This window comes from Narcine bancroftii, chromosome 1 (genome assembly GCF_036971445.1).
Source record: "Narcine bancroftii isolate sNarBan1 chromosome 1, sNarBan1.hap1, whole genome shotgun sequence".
NCBI classification, from domain to species: Eukaryota; Metazoa; Chordata; class Chondrichthyes; order Torpediniformes; family Narcinidae; genus Narcine; species Narcine bancroftii.
The window spans coordinates 441,757,618-441,782,613 of NC_091469.1; the positions used below are offsets into that span (position 1 = coordinate 441,757,618).

Genomic DNA, 24,996 nt, shown 5'->3' on the forward strand with positions numbered 1-24,996 from the left:
TATTTAGTAGAATCCTAGCGAAGATTTTGCCTGCAATGGAGAGCAACGTGGCTTAGGAATTACTTAAAGTGATATGTAAGTAGAAATTAAAAAGTTTGAAAGCCACTGAGTAGACAATCAATAGTATGGCCAAAAGGAGTAATGATGAGCTGAGAGTCCTTAAAGTCTTTATCCAAGAGTCCAACAAATGGGACAGTACAGGCAGAGATGATGTTGAAGGAGCAGACAGTTGTTTTATTTAAAATCCCACGACACGAGGTCTGTGCCCAAGATAATCGGCAGCAGCTACGAAGGGTTGCAGACTCCTGGGGAGCAGAGGACTGGTGCAGGGCAGCAGAAAACAGGGAGACCATCCCCTATCTGAGCAGGAGAAGCAAAGGAGATGACCGATGGGATGGTGATCACAGCGGCGGGCTAGTGAGGCGGGCTACTGGCAACTCGAAGCAAGGAACCCACGGAAGCTGTGGGCTGCTGAAGACTGCTGTCGGGAGACTCATGCTGGGCTGCGGACTGCTGGAGATGGGATCGAAACTGGCTGAAGGGCAGTGGAATGTTTCGAGTGCAGGATGTAGAAATCCTGGTACAGCACAATTGTCCCTGATGACTGCACCTGCAAGAGGGTATATCCAGCTGCTGCTCCTGGGAGATCATGTTAGGAGGCTGGAGCTAGAGCTGGATGAACTCCGGTAAATTATAGAGAGGGAGACAGGTAAGTGGGTGACTGTTAGGAGAGAGAAGGGGGAGAGACAGACAGTGCAGAGCACCCCTGTGGCCATTCCCCTCAATAAGAAATATACTGTTTTAGATATTGTTGGGGGTATGAATTATCAGGGACAAATCGAGGTGGTCACGTCTCTGGATCAGAGGCTGGCCCCAGGCTCAGAAGGGAATGGGGGGGGGGGGCGGAGAAGAGGAGAGCAATGGTAATTGTGGACTCATTGGTTAGGAGAGCAGATAGGAAGTTTGGAGAACGAGATCGAGGCTCCTGCATGGTATTTTGCTTCCCAGGTGCCAGGGTAAGGGATGTCTCTGATTGAGTTCCTAGCATTCTGGATGGGGAGGGTGAGCAGCCAGATGTTGTGGTCCACTTAGGGACCAATGACATAGAAGTAGGGATGAGGCCCTAAAGAGGGAATATCAAGAGTTTGGAAAGAAGTTGAAAAGCAGGACCTCAAGGGTGGTAATCTGAGGACTGCTGCCTGTGCCACGTGCCAGAGAGGGTTGGAAGAGGAAGATGTGGCAGATGAATGAATGGAAGAAGAGTTGATGCAGGGGCAGGGGTTCAGATTTATGCATCATTGGGATCTCTTCTGGAAAGGGGGACCAATATCTTGATGAGCAGGTTTGCTAGAACTGTTGGGGAGGGTTTAAACGAGTTTGTCAGGGGGGTTGGAATCAGAATGTGAGTGAGAAGATTAGGGTAGAAGGACAAAAGCATGATGGTATGTGCTCTGAGTTGGTGAGGAAGGATGGGCAGGGTCAAAACAAAGGTATCCAGTTAGAAGGATTGAAATGTGTTTATTTTCAACACTAAGAGTATTAGGAATAAAGAGGATGAACAGATCAGTACTTGGAAATAGTATGTGTTGGCCATTACTGAAACTCAGCTGGAGGAAGGGCAAGATTAGCTGGTGCAGGTACTGGGATTTAGGTGTTTTAAAAAGAATAGGATAGGAGGAAGAAAAGGGAAGGGAGTAGCATTTCTGATCAGGAATAGTATCACGGCTATAGATGGGGAGAATGCTGCAGAGGGAGTGTCCATTGAGTCAGTGTGGGTGGAAGTCAGAAAAAGGAAAGGAGTTATCTCTGTGCTGGAAGTAGTCTATAGGCCCCCAAATTGCCCTCAGGATACCGAGGAGCAGATAAGCAGGCAGATTTTGGAATGGTGCGGGAAATACAGGGTTGTAGTCATGGGTGATTTCAACTTTCCTAATATTGACTGGTACCTACTGACTGCAAGAGGGATAGATGGGGCTGAATTTGTCAGGTAAATTAAAGAAGTCCTGACACAGTATGCGGACTGGCCAACAAGAGGAGAGGCCACACTGGATCCGGTCTGGGAAATGAAATCTGGTCAGGTGGCGAACCTCTCGGTGGGGAACATTTTGGTGAGAGTGACCACAACTCCCTTAGCTTCAACATAGCTATGGAAAAGGATAAAAACAGTCAAACTGGGAACGTGCTTAACTGGGGAAGGGATAATTATGAAGGGATGAGGCAGGAACTAGCAAAAGTAAATTGGAAACAGATGTTTAAAGCAGAAAGCTCAGAAGTAATGTGGAGGAAATTTAGGGACTACTTGTGCAGAGTTCAAGATAGATTTGTCTCACTGGGACAAGGAAAAGATGGTAGGAAAAAGGAACCATGGCTGTCAAAACAGGCCAGGCAACTAGTCAAGAGGAAGAAGGAAGCATATATTAGATAGAGGAAGCAGGAAACAGGAAAGGCTCATGAGAAGTATATGGTAGCCTCGAAGGAGCTAAAGAAGGGACTTAGGAGAGCTCAAAGGGGGCATGAGAAGGCATGCAGAATTAAGGAGAACCCAAGGCATTCTATTTGTATGAGGAGAACAGAAGGATGATGAGAATGAAGGTGGGCAACTAAAGAATAAAGGAGGAAACATTTGCCTGAAGCAGAGGAGATTAGAGAGGTCCTAAATGAATACTTTGCATCAGTATTCACAAGAGAAAAGGACCTTGATCATGGTGTGGTCGAAATTGAACAGGCCGGTGTGCTGGACAATGTGGAGATTAAGGAAGAGAAAGTGTTGAATCTTCTTAAAAACATAAAGATTGATTGATAAGTCCCCGTGGCCGGATGCAATATACCCCAGGCTGCTGTGGGAAGTCAGCGAAGAGATAACTGGGGCAATAACAATGATCTTTGAATTCTCCTTGGTCGCAGGGGAGGTGCTGGAGGATTGGAAAAAGGCAAATGTAGTCCCCTTGTTTAAAAAAGGCAATAGGGAGAATCTTCGGAATTATAGACCAGTGAGTCTTACATCAGTGGTGTGCAAACTAATGGAGAGAATTCTCAAGGGTAGGATCTATGAGCATTTGGAGAAGTAGTTTACTCAAGGATAGTCAGCATGGCTTTGTGAAGGGCAGATCATGTGTCAGGAGTCTAATTGAGTTTTTTGAGAAGGTAACAAAATAAATTGATGAGGGTAGGTTGATAGATGTGGTCTATATGGATTTTAGTAAGGTATTTGAAAAGCTCCCCCATGAAAGACTCATCCAGAAAGTCATGAGGCACAGGATCAGTGGAACCTTGGATGTGTGGATAAAAAAATTGGCTTGTAAGAAGAAAGCAGAGAGTAGTAGTGGAAGGAAAGTATTCTGCCTGGTGGTCGGTGACTAGAGGAGTGCCGCAAGGATCTGTTCTGGGACCCCTGCTTTTTATGATTTTTATAAATGACCTGGATAAAGAGGTGGAAAGATGGATCAGTAAGTTTGCAGATGACACGAAGGTTGGAGGAGTTGTAGATTAAGCTGAAGGTTGTCAAAGGTTACAAGAGGATATAGACAGGATGCAGAGTTGGTCAGAAAGGTGGCATATGGATTTCAATCCGGATAAGTGTGAGGTGATGTATTTTTGAAGGACAAACCAGAATACTGAGCACAGGGTTAATGGTCAGTTACTTAAGAGTGTGGATGAACAGAGTGACCTTGGGGTTCAAATCCATATATCCCTCAAGATCGCCGCACAGGTTGCTAGGATAGTTAAGAAGACCATGGATGCTGAGCTTCATTAATAGGGGGATTGAATTCAAGAATAGAGCATGTAGTGGCACTATGGCGGCACTACAACTCCCAGGAGGCATCGAACGGGCCATGTGGCGTTAGTGCGCGATGATGTTAGCGTGCGTTGAATGTGTGATTCTGACTTTTAAGAGGTTGTGTGGGTGATGAAGAGTAAATCCGTTTGATTCATACTAGAAATGCCTTGTGTGGTTATTTTGTCGTGTTCACTGCGATTCCAGTGGCCACAATTGGTGACACAGATGAGTCCAAAAACGTATTTTTGGACAAACATGGACTTTGCAGATGAAGCTTTCACCTTTATGGACACCTGAACCTAAACTGTGGTTCCAACAGGCTGAAGCACAATTTCACCTTTGCAAAGTCGAATTGGACACTACTCATTATTACCATCTTGTCAGTGCCATCAGAATGAAGGCATTGGTCCATCACCCGTTGAAATGATTGAGCGGCATTCTTTAATCCGAATGGTATTTGTAAAAATTCAAACTACCTAGTCGGGGTTATTGCTGTTTTTGGAATGTCTTCTGGCTCTACTGTTACTTGGTGATGGCCACGGACCAAGTCTATTTTGGACAAGATCTTCACTCCATGCAAATTAGCTGAGAAATCCTGAATATGAGGATGGTGGCATAGTAAAGACACCTGTAATCTCCACAAGGTCGCCAATCTCCATTGTGTTTTGGGTCCCTATGTAGTGGAGATGCCCAGGGATTGTTGGCCTTGTGAATTATGCCTAGTTCATCCATCTTCCCACCAGACCATCACTAAGAGGGTTGGCGGCTTCCTATGAGATTGACCACATACCAGCAAGTATGACACTTTAAAAGCACTTTTATTATGTGTATATGGTATGTCCTGTAGGGAAAGGACAGCCAAACGACAACATTTAGATGGGTTGGGAGACTGCATCCCTTCAGAACTAATGGATGAAATGCTGTTCCTGGCAGCTGGCGAAAGGTTCAATGTTATTCAAGCAGCTCTTTTGAGAGTGAATACCAGATGATATTAGGCTCTTGCTATCCAATTGTTCATTTGAAGACCTAAGGCCTGTAACAGCGGAGGTAGACATTCTATGGCTGGCCAAAAGCACAGCAAGGAAAGACAAGTCTGCACAACCAACCTCTCCGATATTGACCCAGTCACACTCTAGTGCTCTTAGTACATCACTCCCTACAAGCAGGCAACACGCCAAGACAAGCAAGCAGCCTGTGGACACCTCATTTTGGTGTTACTACCACAGACGTTAGTAAATAAATGCCTGCAAGTGCCTTCCACCCTGCCTCTTTGCGGGAAACGCCCAGACGAACCACCAGTGTAAGGACTGCGTCGGTTGGCGAGAAACCTGCAAGCCTACTGTATGTATGGGACCAGTTGTCCCAGCGAAAATTTCTGGTGGACACGGGATCAGAAGTTAGTGTATTTCCAGCCATTGGTTTTGTCACAAGCCATCCCACATTCCAACCTTTGGAACCAGGAAGTGAGTATCAAGTTCGAGAATCATCTCTACACATGGCCATTTATTATAACAGCAGTATCCTGACTTTTGCTTGGTGCAGATTTTCTTTGAGCTCATTCATTCCTCATCGACTTAAAAAGGCTTCAGTTTATAGATGGAACTACTTTTCAGACTATTCCTCTGGCAGACGCCTAGACCCTGGTCTGCATCTTCAAACATTAAGTAAACCAGTAGATGAATTCTCCAAGCTGTTAGAAGATTTCCCTGAGATTACTACTCCACAATTTTCTGCCTTGACAGCAAAGCACGGTGTTACTCATCGCATTTGTACTAAGGGCCCTCCTATCCATGCTAAAGCTTCACTTGCTTCCAGAGAAGCCACGGTTAGCTAAGGAAGATTTTTCCAAGATGGATGAACTAGGCATAATTCACAAGGCCAACAGTTCACTACATATGGACCCGAAACATAATGGAGATTGGCGACCTTGTGGAGAGTATAGTGTTCAGTTCTGGTCACCTCATCATCGGAAGGATGTGGAAGTTAAGAAAGGGCACAGAGGAGATTTACCAGGTCGTTGCCTGGGATGGAAAACAAGTCTTAAGAGGTAAGGTTAGTAGTACTGGGACTTCTCTTTCTGGAGCATAGAATGATTAGACGAGACTTGATAGAGGTCTACAAGATAATGAGAGGCATAGCCAGTGCCTATTTCCCACGGCATATCAGCAAACACCAGTGGACATCTGTAAAAAGTTAAGTGAGGGAAGTTTAGGGTAGACATCAGGGCTAAGTTTTTCTTTACACAGAGAGATGTGGATGCCTGGAATGCCTTGCTGGGAATGGTGATGGAGACTGAAACATTGGGGACACTTAAGAGACTCTTAGACAGACACATGGATGAAAGAAAAATAGAGGGTGTTGTGGTAGGGAGGATTTAGTACTTTTATTTTAACAAAGAAATATATGGGATGGCACAACATTGAAGGCTGAAGGACCTATCCTGTGCTATATTGTTCTATCTTCTAAATTTCAGGAAAACTAATGACACCTGAAAGCTCAACTGAAAGGCAGGAGAATGCACCATCAAAACACAGAGGGTAAGAACAAGAGTAACATTTCTGTTTATCCAAATGCTTCCAGAACTATCCCACAATTGACACTTCATAACAGGCAAATATTAGTTATTTTAATTGATGTACATCAAGCATCTGCTTTAAGTTTATTTCCTTTCTACAATTTAATATACAGAACTGAAAAGCTTAAACCCAGCATCTCAAAATAAAATGAAATGAGACGTCTTAAGTTTAAAGCTAAGAACCATTTTTCAGAAAAGACTGCAAACGCACTTCAAGACAAGATTTAGGAAGCTAGCTTAACAGATACAAAATGAGAAAAACTTATTGAAATATTACAGTCCCCTTCAAAGTAGAAATATTAATTTCATTATTTACACTTTTTATGCTATTCTGTTTTGCAACACAGAACCAATATCATCTATGCTGCTATTTTACCGTAAGTTAGATTGTAGTGCTGGATATGGAAATTAAAAGACAAGCTTATCTATTAACTGAGTGTCTGAAAATTTACAGTGGCTTCATTATATTAAAACGACCCAGATCTTGCCATTACTTTACCTGTTTCTGTCTCATCCTGTATTATAGACGTGCCAAAACCATACTTTGAAGTCTACTTCTCATTCTTTTCTGTTCATTCTACATAAAAGGTTCTTAGCCAACTTGCACTGATGCAATTAAAATAAGAAACAATGACATCAGTGACTTCACTGCCCTTCAATAGCAGGTTCGTAACCAGATTTTTTTCTGTGCACTAAAGGTCAAAAACAATAAGTTGCATACGTCACTGAGTTTCATTCTTAATTGTAATGGGTTTCAAATTTATAGTATTCTTTGGAAAAAAATATGCTTCTTCACTAAATAATATAGAAGGAAAAGATAAAATAACTTGTTCTCCTATAATGATTTATTTCTATTCATAAAATGTTTTGAAAAGATTCATCCATCTTTAATGAATGAAAGTTTATTGAAAAAATATATTCAATTTCCTGAGATATTTATTTTTTAAAAGGTTAGATCAATGGTGCCTTATAATTTTTTTCAACCAAATGTCAAAGGGAACACTAGAAGATTTGTTTATTGAGGCACAAAACACAGTAGAATACTTGAAGATAAAAAATGCAATCTATACGTTTGAGCAACATAATAACATATTGGTAAGGGCTAGAATCAAATAAAGTAAATGCCCAGAGAGGATAGATTATAATATAAAGCCAATGGACCATTTTGGAGCTCAATGTCCTTGCCAATGTAGTCGTGACCATCCATATACCCAACAGCAAAAAAGAGTTCCCATAAAGTTCACCACAACAGTGCTTTTTGAATGGACAATTGATGTTCTCTTTCTGACTGATATGGTTCTTTAAGTGTTTTGTGTAACTATGATTCATTTGAAGGTTGGAATGTGCTGGCCAGTGTTTATTGCCCATCCCAAATTACTCCCTAACGGTATGGCATCGCACTCTACATGAAGAATGTGATTGTTTTGGTGGTTCTGGAAAGGTGCATTCAGTAGAGTAGAGATGTTGAGTCTATTTTCCTTGGAGCAGAGTGATTGAAATACATCTTGGGCATTAATCATGAGAAACTGAGAACAGGTATTAAAATGCAGACAATGTGTGTTTCAGTAAAGGAGTAAGATGATAAGACATAGGTGAAGAGATGGGCTATACAACCCACAGAGCCCCACTGCCCGGCCTTCCCCCCATGACCTTTAATCCACTGGATAATCAATAACCTATCAATCTTTGCCTTAAAAACATGCAATGACCTGGCCTCGACAACTGCCTGTGGCAACATATCCCTCAGATTCATCGCCCTATGGCTAAAGAAATTCCTCTGTATCTCTATTCTAAGTGGATGACCTGCAATCCTCTTGTTCTGGACCAGTGGTTCTCAACCTTTTTCTTTCCACTCACATACCACTTTAAGTAATCCCTATGCCATAGGTGCTCTGTGATTAGTAAGGGATTGCTTAAGGTGGTATGTGGGTGGAAGAAAAAGTTTGAAAACCTAATTGACTCATTATGTGCATGGTTTCATAACTCCAAAGGAAATGGGCCAATGACAATTTTTCTCAAGCAAAATATTTCAGTAATAATTGGGCCGAGAGTAGTGGTTCTCAACCATTTTCCCCCCCCCACTAACATACCCATAGTAATCCCTTACTAATCACAGAGCACTTATGGCTTGAGGATTACTTAAAGTGGTATGTGAGTGGAAAGAAAAAGGTTGAGAACCACTGTTCTAGACCCTCTCAACCTTTCTAGATCCACTCTGTCCAAGCCTTTCATCATTAAAAATGGTTCAATGATGTCCCCCCCTTACTCTCCTATATTCCAATCAGTACAGGCCAAGAGCTATCAAACCTTTCTCATACAATAACCCTTTATTCCTGGAATCATCCTTGTGAACTTCGTCTGAATCCTCTCCAACTTCAGCACATTCTTTCTTAAATGAGGAGCCCAAAACTGCTCAAAATACTCAAAGTGAGGACTCACCAGTGCCTTATCAAGCTTCAATATTACATCCCTGCTCTTATATGCTATTCTTCTTGGGATGATTGCCAGTAGATTTAGACAGAATTTGAGAAAGAACATTTTCACCAAGAGGGGGAACTAAGATCTTGAATGTGCTGACCGAGAGGTATTTACAGTAAGGTATTCCCAAAATAGGTTTTTTGATGAGCATTTGAAACATTACAACATAGAAGGTTATAGACAGAACTGGAAAATTTTATTATTTCAAATAGGTACTTGCTGGCAAGACCAGTACAAACACAAACTTGATTAAAGGGGGTCATGGGGTATGAAGTCAATGCAGGAATAGGGTATTCCTAGGTCATTGCAGGATCAGCCATGATCAATTTGAATGATGGAGCAGGCTTGAAGGGCTGAATAACCTTCTCCTGCATCTGTTCTTTCTATTTCAGTAGCAAGCACAAATAAAGTGGGCTAAAGTGCCTCTTTCCATGCTGCAAATCTACGACTTGATGTGAATTAAGTGAATATTGTATGTCTGTACTCATAATACATCAGTCAAAAATAATATTTCCTTCCCTGAAATACATCAGTTAACTAGGTTAAGCAATCCCACAGCTTCAAAGTCATTATCACCAATACAAGCTTTTTATAAGATTTATTTACTTACCCCAATTTAAATAAGCAGGATCACTGTTATCCACTACTTCCTCACAATTGGAGCAAACAAGGTTTTATCCAGCCCTCAGGGGCTGTCTGTGGATTTTGTACATTTTCCATATCAATATTTAGGTTTCCTCTGATGCACCAGTTTCCTTCCATGTGAAAAAATCCGCAGGATGATAGATAAATCGGCCACAGTATATTGCCCCCAGTATTAAAATTATTGGTTGAATCTGGATGTATGTTGTTGAGAATGTGGGATAAAAAAAATTAGTTTGGGTCAGGTTAATATGCATGATGGTCAACACAGGCACAATGGGCTGAAGGGCCCACTTCCATGTGGTATGACTCTAACCCACAGGTTTTGTGCTTGGTTCAAGAATCCCTTTCCAATAAAAATAAAAACATAATGCTGGAGAAACTCAGCAGGTCAGTGTATTTTATAGAGCAAGATAAAAATGCATAACCAATGTTTTGGGCTTGAGCCCCATCAAGGTATATCCCTTTCTAAAATGACCAAAGGCTGCACTGACCCACTGAAGGCTCTCTCTACAGCCATGCTAATCCAATCAAAGTTTCTTCAATATTTTTCTTCAGAAACACCACTTTACTATAATCTTGTCAAAAAAATCCATTTCTCATACCTTGAACAACAACTTGGCTGCCTGGAACAAAGAATTGTTGTGTCCCATCACTTGACTGTGTAGCATATTGCACAATGGTTGCCCCAGGCTGAGGTGTTCCTGCATTTGTCATGGTAAGCGTCTGTAATCCTTGTACACCATCAGTTCCTGGATTTGCAATCTGAATAGTTCCACCTTGAGCAATTGCAACTAAGAAGAAGTAGATCAAAACAATAAATAGATCAATTTAACGGAACATCAAAGAAACTGTCAAAATAAATGTCCATGATCTATATAGATTGCAGATCATCTTGAAACTGAACTCAAAAGTATCTTTTTAAGTAATATAACATTTATATTGAGTACATCAAAGAGAAAGAAAAATGCAACAATGGCAATTTTTCACTCCATAATGAAATGTGCAGGTTTGCCTTTGCTTTATAACACAAAAAATGAAACTAAATATTCAGTATTGAAAACAGGAAAAAGTTCAGAATATGTATTTATACAAGTTAAAAGGCATCAAACATACAAATAGAAAGAAGGTATTGTTTGATAGTTAATTTAAAAAAATAATTAAAACTGATAAGACCAACTCAACAGAGCTGTCAAATATATTCAAGTCAGGAATAATTTAAGTTTTTATGTTATTACTAAAATAAGAAATCAGAAGTAAGGAGTGAAATAAAATGGTGCAAAAAAACATTTTACAAGCAAAATAAATTTACATGTAGCACAGTAACAGGCCCTTATGGCCCATGAGCCTGTGCTGTCCAATTACACCTAATTTACCTACACCCCCAATACACTTTGAACAATGGGAGGAAACTGGATCCCTGGGTAAAACCCACATAGACACAGAGAACTTACAAACTCCTTACAGACATACGGGATTCAAACCTTGGTCCCGATCGCTATTGCTGTAATGGTGTTACACTAACTGCAAAGCCAACCGCACTACCCCATTTAAAATTTAAATATTTTGGAGATTCCAAAATAATTTTAAAAATAACATGTTGACATAAAATTTATGGCAAATTGCAGTGCACAAGTTTCTCCTTTCCTGGCTTTGATTTGAAGTACAGTTAAAGAATTATCACAAATATGAACATAAATAGCAATAATAAGCGGTTTGTTATGCCACTCAACACATGAGAATCATGACCACATTTCAACGGGCTATTTTAACTATTATAAACAGAGAGTGGTAGGTGCTTGGAATGACAACCCAGGTCATGATGGAAGCAGATATGAAAGTATTATTTAAGAGGCTTTCAGACAGATACATGGGTATGCAGGGAGTGGACAGATATGGATTGTTGGCAGAAGAGATTGAATTTAATTTGGAATTGTATTTGGCACAGATATCATGGAATGAGGGGCCTGTTCTTGTGCTGCACTTTCATGAAATGAGATAAAATAGCAGTACGCACTGTATTGGCCAGTACTCGTCTGGTAGATTGAAGTTGGTACTGCCATTGTAGTGATAGCAGCTGTAGCGCCTTCTTCCTCAGATTTTTCTTCTTCAATCTTTGGAACACCAGGTGCATCAGAAGACAATTCATTGAGGATTTTTCTGAAATAACATGATCAATGTTCAATGATCTGCCTTAAAAGAACACTTTCTAGTGTAATTTTACTCCTAATGAAATCATGAAACTATTTTTAATTGCAATTGCACAGAATGAGAAGCTGAAACTACTAATGATGCTCAATGCCATGAAATGAAAATGATAAACTTATTAAATTGAGATATTTTGCCAGTGGTAAACAAAAAAAAAATCATTTCATTGTTTGAAGATAATTTTGTTTAGATGATGAAAAGCAATTCCAATTTAAGGCTCTCAAATTAAAAAAAAAATTTCTAACAACAGGAGGAAGAAAAAAATAAAATAAATAATAAAAGGCATAGAAACAAACTACAGTATAATGGCTTCCCTAGCTGCTATAAGAATGAGCAAAAGAAAGGAAGCTTTTTTGGTGTCAGAATTTTAACGTCATTACTTGCAATCATGTTGCATTTTGCCATAACTAAAAATAAGAATGGGCACATGACTCTTCTGGGCTTAACCAACTAACATAATCTGGCAGAATTCTCAACTGAATGTGGTACAATTTCAGAGAATTGCCAAGGTAAAGATACCCATAACATCAGAACAAGCCCAAATACATTAATGCAGACCCCAAACATTGGTTTCCCTTTATTTCCTATTGATGCTGCTTAATCTGCTCAGTTTCTCCAGCATATTTGAATCTTGTATTCAAACCCAGCATCTATAGTTCTTCTTGTTTAACTTAAGAAACAATATACTGGCTTTGGAGTGCAGAGAAAATTCACCAGATTGATTCCAGAAATGAGGGAGCTAGCCTCCAATATCAGTCCCAACTGACTTATACTTACTGAAATTCAGTAGAATGGGAGGTGATCTTACAGAACATACAAAATTATGAAATGGATAGATAAGATTAGGGCCAAAAAGTTGTTTCCAGTGGAAGGTGAGACTAGAACTAGAGAACATAGCGTTAAGCTTTGACATTGTAGATTAAGGACCAAGATGGGAGGAACAATTTTCCCAGAGAGTTGTGAATCTGTGGAAGCAGTAACACCTGTCTCATTAAATATACAAGAAAGAGTTAGATCAGGGGAATAAAGGGTTATGGAAAAAGGCAGGTAGGTTACAGTTTTATTCCCAAGCTCATAGTCATCATGACTTTTTTTTTACTTTTTATTTATTGCACTATGAAACATATCAACCAAAATATGTACAAACATTTCTCATTAAATATGCACAGTGACATTTTCTCTTTTCTCCCACCATCCCTCCCTCATCCTCCAAAACCAATAAATATTAAACATATAAAATACAATAAAACAACATCTTCACACAAAAGCAAAACAAAAAAAGAAAGACAAGTCATCTACTTTTACACATTAAATCTGATCATGTTTATCTTCTTATCATTTTGAGAGGTGGAGGTCCGAGGACGGCATTTTCTGTTATGTTTCATGTATGGTTCCCAGATTTGTTCAAAAATGTAACTTTGTCTTTTAAATTATATGTAATTTTTTTCCAGTGGAATACACTTATTCATTTTCATGTACCATTGTTGCATTTTCAGACTCTCTTCCATTTTCCAAGTTGACATTATACATTTTTTTGCTACTGATAAGGCTATCATAATGAATCTTTTTTAGGCTCTATCCAATTTGAGAACTAGTTCTTTACTTCTTATATTATTTAAAAGAAAAATGTCTAGATTTTTTGCTATGTTGTTTTTTTCTGATTTTGTTTAATATCTGATTTAGTTCTTCCCAAAAAAGTATTCACTTTGTGGATGCCCAAATTGCGTGTATTGTTGTTCCAATTTCTTGTTTACAGTGAAAGCATCTATCCGATATTGTTGGGTCCCATTCTTCTAATTTCTGAGGGGTGATGTATAGCCTGCGTAACCAATTATATTTTATCATACGTAGCCTTGTGTTTATTGTGTTCTTCATAGTTCCAGAACATAACTTTTCCCATGTTTCATTCTTTATCTTTATGTTTAAATCCTTTTCCCAGCTTTCTTTAGGTTTGTACCTTATTTCATCATTTTCCTTGCATTACAGCTTAATGTACATGTTTGTAATAATTCTTTTCATTATCATTGTGTCTGTAATTACATATTCAAAGCTGCTTCCTTCTGGTAGTCTCAATCTGCTTCCCAATTTGTCCTTTAAATAAGCTTTCAATTGATGGTATTCAAACATTGTACCATGAGTTATTCCATATTTGTCCTTCAACTGTTCAAATGTTAATAAATTATTTCCCAAAAAACAATTTTCTATTCTCTTGATTCCTTTTCTCTCCCATTCTCTATAAAATAAGTTGTCTATTGTAAAAGAGATTAGTGGATTTTGCTTCAATAGCATTTTTGGTATTTGGTCATTTATCTTTTTTCTTTCTACATGTATCTTCTTCCATATTTTAGGTAAATGATGCAGTACTGGTGAATTGTTATATTGAACCAGCTTTTCAGCCCATTTATAAAGTATATGCTCTGGTACCTTTTCTCTTATTTTATCTATTTCTATCCTAGTCCAATCCGGTTTTGCTCCCTTCTGGTAAAAATCTGATAAGTACCTTAATTGCTAGGCTCTGTAATAGTTTTTGAAGTCTGGACTGCAATCCACCTTGTTTATTCCTCTCTGTTACTCTCACTTTTTTCCCTTTCCATAAAAATTTCCTTGTTATTTTCCTTAGTTCTGCAAAGAATTTCTCTGTTAAGGGAATTGGTAACGTTTGAAATAAGTATTGTATCCATGGGAATACATTCATTTTAATGCAATTCACCCTCCCTATCAACGCTAGCGGTAATTCTTTCCAATTTTCTAAGTCTTCCTGTATTTTCCTTATTAATGGTTGATAATTTAGTTTGTACAAGTAGTTTAGGTTATTGTCTATTGTAAGGTAAAACATCATGAGATGGGAATGTGTAGGGAGTTACCCTGTACAGGGCAGTAACAAGAAGGGGAGGTGTCCCTGTACTCCTGTTAGGTAAAACATCATGAGATGGGAATGTACGGGGCAGTAACAAGATGTGAATGCATCCTTGTACTTACAAGATAAGAGAGACATTGATGGATTGAGAGGCAGGAAGCTAGCAGGGAAAGGATAGCAACAGTTTTAGTCATTGGACAAGTAATGATATGATGATGTTCTAAGCACATATCCAAGGGTATAAAAAATCACCATTTTGCTGATAACGGCAGAATGCATTCTCCGACTAACATGTTTAGTCGCAAGTGTTACAATCCGGTAATAAAGAACAAAGAACCCTGATTTCGACTCAGTCTGGTGTTTGTCTCACTCATTCATGAACAAAGCAGACCTAACAATTTGGTGACCCCGACGTGATGGGTGAGTGAACACTGGACGACGGTTTCTGTTTTTTCTGACAATCATCTCAGCCGGCTGATAAAAAGGTCCAGAGAAGCCTGTTTTAACAAAATTCTCTTTTTTTTAAAAAAATCTTTATGATTGTCAGTAAGAACTGGAGATCGGACAAATTAGACGACCACAATTGAAGGTCGCATGCCAGGATTGTAACACGTAAGTGATTACAGACAAGATAAAAGTCCTTAAGGTGTTTGAATGACATTTATTAAGTGCTTCGCAAGAAACTACTAGAGTTTAAAAGTCTTTATTGTGTCGTTGCAAAGTCCAATAGAGTGAGAAGGTGGTCTATAAACAATTGAGGACCTGAGTTTTCTGCCCTAAACTGGTTATTAAGAGGAGAAATCTCCCACGTGAAGGTTGGGCTTTGAAAGAAAACAAAGGTTCAGGCTTATTGGCCTCAATTGTATCTGAGAGACTGACTTATAAATGTCCGGTAGGTATGATAATGTCTGTACACTTGAGAAGTTAAGAATTTATTTCCCCAATTCGCCGTGGTGGAATACCACAGCAGACACTAGAGACCTTGAGACAACAAAAAAAGTACTCAGGGACGCCTGCCTGGTGAACAAGAACGACGACAGAAGGCTGCGACAGCTGTGTCCGGATCAGGTAGGAGATATTAATGAAAAAGTTGACAAACTCCTAAGAGACACCCGGTTTATTCGAAATACTTTTGATAAGTTAAATGAGGGTATTCCCAACATCACCAAGGAGATAAAGTTACGTAAATTCATAGATTGGTACAGGGAAACAGGACAAAAGTATAGCCCAAATATTTGGTTTTCTAGTTGTAATTTAACTTTCAGACCCCTTTGGGAAAACAGAGAGTGGAAAACGAGCAATCAGAGTATACAGGACAGTCTGAAGTCAATTGGAGGACAAGACTTAGAGACTGTTCCTTTAAAAGATATTAGTCATCCAGCTTGCAAGGAGACATTTTTAAAAGCAATTTTCATTGACATAGATCCCCTAAACGGACAAAAACCTAAATTAAAACAGGCATTAGAAAGCGGTCCCGCAGCTATGGCTGTACAGTTGCCTGCTAAGACTTTTGACCAAGTTATTAAGGAAATTAATCAGGAATTAGAGGAGCGAAATACCAGTAATGCGGCATTGGAAAAACAAAAAATGCTCCGAAAATGTGTAGACCGCTGGAGGAAGAGGGGTTAGTTACCCGGGGGCACTGAGATGTTCCTGACAGGTGAGGAAAAAAAATTTTAAAACGTAGAGGCTTAGATAAGCTGGAAGAAACAAAACACAGAAGGGAAAGGAAAAGTGCCTGTTTCCAGTTTCCAGCCACGAAGTGTCCGGGTTTGCTCTCTCCCTCCCTCCTTTCACCCTCCCCTCTCTCTCTTCTCTCCCCCTCTCTCTCTTCTCCCCCCCCCTCCTCTCTCACCCACTCCCCCTCCCAATCCCAATCTGTGGCGGTGCTGCCCTGAAATCCCCAGGTTGGGCAGGGCAGAGAAATACAATTTGGTTTTAATTTTGTGCCCACAATTCCAGCTCCGCATCCAATGGGATCCTGTTTTATCCTCTCTCCCTCCCTTTTTCCCGCACCCCCACCATTGCGGGATCAGGGCAGACATTGTGGGCTGACGTGTAGCTCACTCGAGGTGGGAGGGAAGGAAGGAGTGATAGTTCCCAGTGGTGGGAGACCCAATCTGATCCAGACCAGTGATCACAGGATGAGAACCTTTTAAAACCTTTGAAACGAAAGTGTTAATCTGAAGACTTTTCTCCCAGTGGGGCCAGTGCAAGGCATTTTCTCTCTCTATCTCTTGTGCTCTGTGTATCTGCCTCTCTATCTCTTTCTCACGCTATGCTCTCTCTCTCTCTCTCTCTCTCTCTCTCTCTCTGACACCCCAGATGGGATCCTGGAGTCACGTCCCTTATATCCAGATATTGAGACACTGGGGTGTGACAAGAACCTCGGGAATAGGGACACATCAGACGAGGTACAGGCCCCTTTAATAAAAATAGAAGGGGGAGTAATAGATGTAGAGACCCCTCTGGAGTCTAAGAAAATAGAAAAGGAGTTAGAGATACAGAAATGGAACATGAAAAAGGTTCAGGATAACATTAAAAACTTAAACAGAGATATTAATGTGCTGGGGCAGATCAGTGAGGATCAAAAAGAATTAATGGTAGGTGTATTGAAGGAAGTGGAAAAGATAACTACAACACTGTCAGGAGAAATTAAAGCTGAAGGAATGGTAATAGGAGTAAAGGACGAAAAGTGTAGTACAGATGAGGAAACGAGGTACGATCCACCATGGGAGGAAAGTAAAAGGAAAAGACTCGGGAGGGAGAAAAATAGACATGCCTACCTGGACATAGTTAGGACAAAAGAGAAAGATGTGAAACAACTAAACTATGGCCGAAAAGATTATCTTAGAGATGAACGTGACCAATATACCTTTGACCCTGAGACATTGGAAGCTGATAGGGACAGTGACAGTGACGAAGAAGAGTCAGAACAAGGTGGGATAAATAAATGCATGCCAAGAGTAAAGAAGGAGCAGAAATCCCCAAAATTGAGATATCAATGCCCATTACTGATCACGGGACGGGGAACTCAAAAATATGTACCCTGGTCACGAATGGACTTAGAGAGTTTAATGAAAAAACTACCTCCGTTGAGTAATGGGGCTAGTCCATGGATTTCTTGTTTTGAGCGAGAAACCTGCCAAGAACAATTAGCACTCGCAGATGTCAGAACTATCATGATAAAATTAAAGGCAGAAGGGGCCCTGAAGCAAATAGAGAAAATTGTAAGAAGCAGTAAATTGGGGGATGAAATAGAATTTAACCCACTTCGGAATAAATTTTGGGAAGCACTTAGAGAAACATTTCCTACACCCTATAGTTTGGATGCCTTGGTAACCCTTCAACTAAAGGAAGGAGAGACTGCACACGAGTATTTCACTCGAGCATGGGACTTATGGGAAACAGGGACTGGAGAAAGACCCGACCACAGCCCCTCAGGAAGGGCTCACTTTCGTAATGGGATAATAAACGGACTACCTGCTACGGTTCAAGCAAAATTAAGGGACATTGTGGGATTAGAGACAATGTCAGAGGATTTGTGGAAAAGACACCTGACACATGCAATCAAACGACATCGTCAATCAGAGCATGCTAAGTCAGAAAGTGCGTCCCAGAAGGAGGTGGACAAAACAACCGATAAATTGGTGAGAGCCATAGAACATATAGGGGTTATATTAGCGGCCCAACAGATAGTCCCACAGGTCATGGGGCCAGTGATAAATCCGGGACCCCAAGTAAGAAATGGTTGGGAAAGACAGCTAGGTACAATGTATAGAGGGGAACATGTAGTATGCTGGTACTGCCAAAATCCTGGACACTACCAGCGGAACTGTCCGGAGGCTGGGAGAGCAAGGGGAAAAAGATTACCCTCTATTAGAGGCTATCGGGGAAGAGGAGGAAACTTAAGAGGACAAGCAAGGGGTAGGGGTGGACACATTGATGGGCCCCAGAGAATCGGGGGGTGGCAGAGTGATCAACAAGTCCAGGCACCTCAGTGTAATGACTATATTGAGGAAGGTGCTGAATTTGATTATTGACGGTGCCCAGGAGAATCAAAAATCACGCCTCCCTGGGAGCCACCAAAAATTTGGGGGACGGTAAATGGAGAAAAAATTGAATTTATGGTTGACACAGGGGCAGCAGTTACGACAGTGATTAAAAAACCCCCAGGGAGCACATTTTCGGGCAAAACATTATCTACAATAGGATTCTCCGGGATAAGGGAAACACAGCCCTATACAGATAACATCGACATGACATTTGGACGACAAAGGGTTAAAACGCCTGTCCTGGTTGTGCCAAGTTGCCCCATTAATTTATTAGCAAGGGACATTCTTACCAAACTAGGAATAACCATACAATGTTCTGAGAAGGGCCTTCGGTTAACATACCCAGGGGATACAATAAGAAGGGGAGGACAGTTTATAGTAATGACCCCATCTAACGCTTCAGAAGACTCTGTGGAGGTTAGTATTTTCTGGAGTCGGCTACTGTATGATGAACCAGGCCCAGGGCTGATTAAACAGTTTTTTGAGTGGAGGGCCAGTATTCCTCGGTATGGGGATTACCATTATCCACTAGATCCTATGCATGTTACATTAAACTACACCATCCACCCGGACCAGGAATATGAGGAGAGGTGGGACTCTCTAAAAGAAGGGAAGACAGAAACGATACATTGTCCATTTATCTTTGTAGGTAAGGAGGGAATAGCTGCTATGGTTGTCATGACAGAAGAACAAATGGAGTGGTTCTGCTTAGGAGTAGAAAGTGTGCCTCATGTGACCTTGGGTATTGCCAAAGATCATCACGCTCGACAGCTGGGTCCGATGGTAAAGGAAGCGATAGGGTGTGAATACAGGCAGACAGAAATCCCGGGATATTCCACCTCGGAGGGAGGAAAATTTGTCAGACTGAATATTGAAGCATGGGACCAGGTTGTGAATGAGAAAGTAGAAAGAGCCATAGAAGGAGAAAATATTGATCACAGAGACTCAGACAAATATCTTTCTAATCTGAGTCCACATATATGGACAACGGGGCCCTATGATGTGGGAGTAATAAAAGGAGAGGTATTTCTAGAATTGGCCAACCCCGGGCAGAAACCAATATGGAGAAAACAATACCGCTTGTCACCCAGTCAGGAGGAGGGTATTAAAGGAACGATAGAAGGGTTAATGGAGTCAGGGGTTTTAAGGGCGGCACCTGACAGTATGTGGAACACGCCCATCATGCCTGTTCCCAAACAGGGTAGAAAAGACTGGAGGATGGTACACGACCTCCGGGAGATTAACTTGGCTACCAAGACCATCGAGAGACCAGTCCCAGACCCATATGTAGCACTTAGGGCTCTGAGTCCGGAGCACGAATACTATACTGTCATTGATCTGGCAAACGCATTCTTCTGCTTGAAATTAGCTGAGGAATGCCAAGACTGGTTCACTTTCACTTACCAAGCACATCGGTACACATACACTAGATTACCTCAGGGTTATAAGGACAGTCCAGGACTGTTCAATCAGGCCCTTAGCGAAATCCTAATGAAATTAAAGCTCCCGGAAGATGTTACACTGATTCAGTATGTAGACGACCTACTATTAGCATGGAAAACGCCACATGGGTGCCTGACAGGGCAGCCAAACAGGTTACTGGTTATCATGAACATATACAGGGGATGATTTTGAGGTCCCATAACAAAAAAATGAATCTGAAACTAAGGAGACTTGTAGCAGATTGAATGACTACACAGATGAGTTTTGTGGAGGAAGAGTGCTGTACAACTGGCTCCCCGCTAACTGGGATGGTCGGTGTGCTCTAGTAACCCTTAATGCGCCAGTGCTGATTGTCAAAAGGCAGGAGGGAGACGAGGATTCCCTAGAATTGCGCCACACAGAGAGTTGGCTGTGGAGAAAAAGGAGGAGTGTTGGACTCTTGGGGCCGGGAGGAAGGAACCCTGATGGGGTATGGATTGATGCCATTGGCCAAGCCCGGAATATTCCGGACGAATTTAAATTAGCCGATGAGATTGCAGCTGGGTTTGAAAGCTTTCCTGTTTTTAGTGCAATTTTTCCCATCACTGTAAATAAAAATGTTAATAGAATCAACCTTATTCACTATAATGTCCAGCGCCTTGCAAATTTGACCAGGGACGTTGTTGAGGCAATACATCAACAACTGTCAGAAACTTCCCTTATGACACTTCAGAATAGGATAGCGATTGATATGGTCCTGGCAGAGAAAGGTGGAGTGTGTGCTATGTTTGGAGATCTATGCTGCACTTCTATCTCTAATAACACAGGGCCAGATGGATCACTCACTAAGGGGTTAACGAAACTTAGGGCATTGGCGAAAGAATTAAAAGCCCAGTCTGGAGTCTCCAATCCTGTTTTATCCTGGTTACAGGGAGTGTTTGGGAGATGGAGCACATTGTTAGGACAACTTTTGCTGGGTTTGTTCATTTCTGTATCAATTTTTATCACTTGTGGCTGTTGTTGTATTCCATGCATTCGAACGCTGGTCACGAGGACCATAGAGAAAGCCTTTGCTGACCGTGATGAACTGCCTCCGAAATATCAAGCTGTGCAGGCTGTGGAGCAAGACTATCTCACATTACAGGAGACGGAGAAAGTTGCTGAGATCGATCTGGAGTCTGAAGGGGAATGTGATGGGAAGGAGGGATTGTGAATTAGATTGTTACACATATAATTTTAACCTTGCTTGTAACCTAAATATTATAACCTTGATTGTAGAACAAATATTATAACATTGATTGTAACACAAACATTATTAATCAGATTGTAGAACAAGTATTATGAATTAGATTGTAGACCATATGTTAACTTGGGAATTTACTAATGTACAGGGGGTTAGCTAGTTTTTTGCTTGGGGGCAAATGGGATGAAACTTGTAAACGGGCAATGGGATCGGGGTGACGGATGGGGGGTGTACGCAAAGGAGGGTTGGGGGAGCCCTCGCCCACCAGCCGAACTACCCTGTGAACAGAACCCGTATAGAGCTTGGCAATAATAGGCGAACTAATGTAACGCGGTGGTAGCATAGTCAGGGCGAGATTGTCCTCTAAAGAGGACAAAGGAGGGATTGTAAGGTAAAACATCATGAGATGGGAATGTGTAGGGAGTTACCCTGTACAGGGCAGTAACAAGAAGGGGAGGTGTCCCTGTACTCCTGTTAGGTAAAACATCATGAGATGGGAATGTGTAAGGAGTTACCCTGTACAGGGCTGTAACAAGATGTGAATGCATCCTTGTACTTACAAGATAAGAGAGACATTGATGGATTGTGAGGCAGGAAGCTAGCAGGGAAAGGATAGCAACAGTTTTAGTCATTGGACAAGTAATGATATGATGATGTTCTAAGCACATATCCAAGGGTATAAAAAATCACCATTTTGCTGATAACGGCAGAATGCATTCTCCGACTAACATGTTTAGTCGCAAGTGTTACAATCCGGTAATAAAGAACAAAGAACCCTGATTTCGACTCAGTCTGGTGTTTGTCTCACTCATTCATGAACAAAGCAGACCTAACACTATCCTGATACCAAGGTATCGTATCGCTTGTGATTCCCATTTAAATGGAGAATCTTTTTTGAGTTATGTATGGTCCACATTTCTCATTGGCATCACTTCGCTTTTATTTGTGTTATACCCAGATATTTCTACACACTCCTTCAATTTCTTGTATAACTCTTTTATTGATTTCTCTGGTTCTATGCTGTTGTCTACGAATAGACTGATTTTATACTCCTTCTCCTTTATTTTTATCCCTTTTATTTTATTTTCCTTTCTTATCAGCTCTACCAATGGGTCTATTTCAAAGGCGAACAATGAGGGGGACAATGGACATCCCTACCTAGTTGATCTGCTTAGTTTGAACTGGCTCAATACAAATCCATTTACCACTACTTTTGCCATTGGTCCATTATATAATGCCCTAATCCAATTTTTCCCTTTCATCCCTAACGTCGAAGTACTCGAGATGGCAGAGGTCGACAGCATCGAGTCCACGCTGCTGAAGATCCAGCTGCGCTGGGTGGGTCACATCTCCAGAATGGAGGACCATCGCCTTCCCAAGATCGTGTTATATGGCGAGCTCTCCACTGGCCACCGTGACAGAGGTGCACCAAAGAAAAGGTACAAGGACTGCCTAAAGAAATCTCTTGGTGCCTGCCACATTGACCACCGCCAGTGGGCTGATATCGCCTCAAACCGTGCATCTTGGCGCCTCACAGTTTGGCGGGCAGCAACCTCCTTTGAAGAAGACCGCAGAGCCCACCTCACTGACAAAAGGCAAAGGAGGAAAAACCCAACACCCAACCCCAACCAACCAATTTTCCCCTGCAGCCGCTGCAACCGTGTCTGCCTGTCCCGCATCGGACTTGTAAGCCACAAACGAGCCTGCAGCTGACGTGGACTTTTACCCCCTCCATAAATCTTCGTCCGCGAAGCCAAGCCAAAGAATCCAATTAATATATTTTTCTGGCAGATTAAATTTCTGTAACACTTTAAATAAGTAGTTCCACTCTACCCTGTCAAAGGATTTTTCTGCATCTAATGCAACTGCCACCATTGGTCTTTTATTCCCTTGAGCTGCATGAATTAAATTAATAAATTTACAAACATTGTCTGCTGTTCATCTTTTCTTGACAAATTCAGTTTGGTCTTGTTTTACTATTTTCGGTACACAGTCGGCCAATCTGTTCGCTAATAAATTTGCTATTATCTTATGATCTGCGTTTAGTAAGGATATTGGGCTGTATGATGCTGGTGTTAATGGATCTTTCCCCATCTTTGGTATTACTGTGATCATTGCTGTCTTACCTGATTCTGGTAAGTTTTGTGTTTCTTCCGCCTGATTCATTACTTCCAGGAGAGGTGGGATTAATAACTCTTTAAATGTTTTATAAAATTCTATTGGAAATCCATCCTCCCCTGGTGTTTTCTTGTTTGGTAGCTTTCTTAACATGTCCTGTACTTCCTCTATTTCAAACAGTTTTATCAGTTTACTTCGATCCTATACTTGCAGTTGCGGCAATCCGATTTTAGCTAACAACTTATCTATTTTAACATTTTTTCCTTCATTCTCGGTTTGGTATAGTTACTTATAAAATTCTTTAAAGTTTTAATTGATCTCTATTGGGTTGTATTTGATTTGCTTATCCTTTTTCCTTGTCGCCAATACGGTTCTTTTAGCTTGCTCTGTTTTAAGTTGCCAGGCCAATATTTTCTGTGTTTTTTTTCTCCCAATTTGCAATACCTTTGCTTTGTTTTCATTATGTTCTTCTTCACCTTGTATGTTTGTAATATTTTGGGTTTTTTTTGTCGGCCAACTCTCTCTTTTTCTTTATATCCTCCCTTTTCACTAATTTTTTTTGTAATTGCTATCCCCCTTTCCAGCTGTTCTATTTCCTGAATGTATTCCTTTTTCACCTTAGTTACATAACTTATTGTCTGTCCTCCGATGAAGGCTTTCATTGCAGCCATAGTATAAATTTATCTTTTACAGATTCTGTGTTTATCTCAAAGTATATTTTAATTTGGCATTCAATAAACTCTCTAAATTCCTGTCTTTTAAGTAGCATGGGATTTAACCTCCATCTATATGTAATGGTGGGATGTCCTCCAGTTCTATTGCTAATAATAGGGGTGAATGATCTGAAAGTAGTCTAACTTTAAACTCAGTTTTCCTGACACTCCCTTGAATTTGGGCCAACAACAAAAACATATCAATCCTTGAGTATGTCTTGTGCCTACTCAAGTAATATGAATAGTCCTTCTCTTTTGGATGTTGCCTCCTCCATATATCCATTAGTTTCATTTCTTGCATTGATTTAACCATAAATTTGGCTACTTTATTCTTTTTGTTTGTTATCTTTCCAGTTTTATCCAACACTGGATTCAAATTAAGGTTAAAATCCACTCCTATCAGAATGTTTCCTTGTGTATCTGCTATCTTCAAAAAAATATCTTGCATAAACTCTTGATCTTCATCATTAGGCACATTGTGCAAATTCCAAAATTCTGAGATATCGGACACTTTATCATTACATACCTTCACACTGGGTCTGCTATTTCCTCCTCTAACTTGATTGGTACATTTTTGTTAACTAATATGGCTACACCTCTAGCTTTTGAATTATATGATGCTGCCGCTATGTGTCCTACCCAGTCTCTCTTCAATTTGTTATGTTCCGCCTTGGTTAGATGTGTTTCCTGCACAAATGCTATATCTATTTTTTTTTTCCTTTTTAAGTAATGTTAGTAGCCTCTTCCTTTTAATTTGGTTATGTATTCCATTAATGTTTATGGTCATATAATTCAACTTGGCCGTCTTATATCTTTATTTTCACTTCTTTTCCACCTCCTCAGCACCTCCATCCCCTTTCATCCATTATTGGTTTTTAAGTTTTCCTTTTTTTTTAATCACAATATA

General features: G+C 40.6%; 1 protein-coding gene across 13 annotated transcripts in view; it reads right to left on the reverse strand.

Annotated features, from left to right (window-relative positions):
* The window catches only part of LOC138751733 (cAMP-responsive element modulator-like), a 211,658-nt gene that overhangs the window by 106,120 nt on the left and 80,542 nt on the right, over window positions 1-24,996 (reverse strand). For all 13 annotated transcript variants that reach the window (XM_069914424.1, XM_069914423.1, XM_069914426.1 and 10 more), the window contains 2 exons: window positions 11,491-11,633; window positions 10,079-10,267 (listed from right to left, as the gene is read on the reverse strand). In XM_069914424.1, coding sequence (XP_069770525.1) covers window positions 10,079-10,267; window positions 11,491-11,633 — 332 coding nt within the window. The remainder of the gene's footprint in view (window positions 1-10,078; window positions 10,268-11,490; window positions 11,634-24,996) is intronic.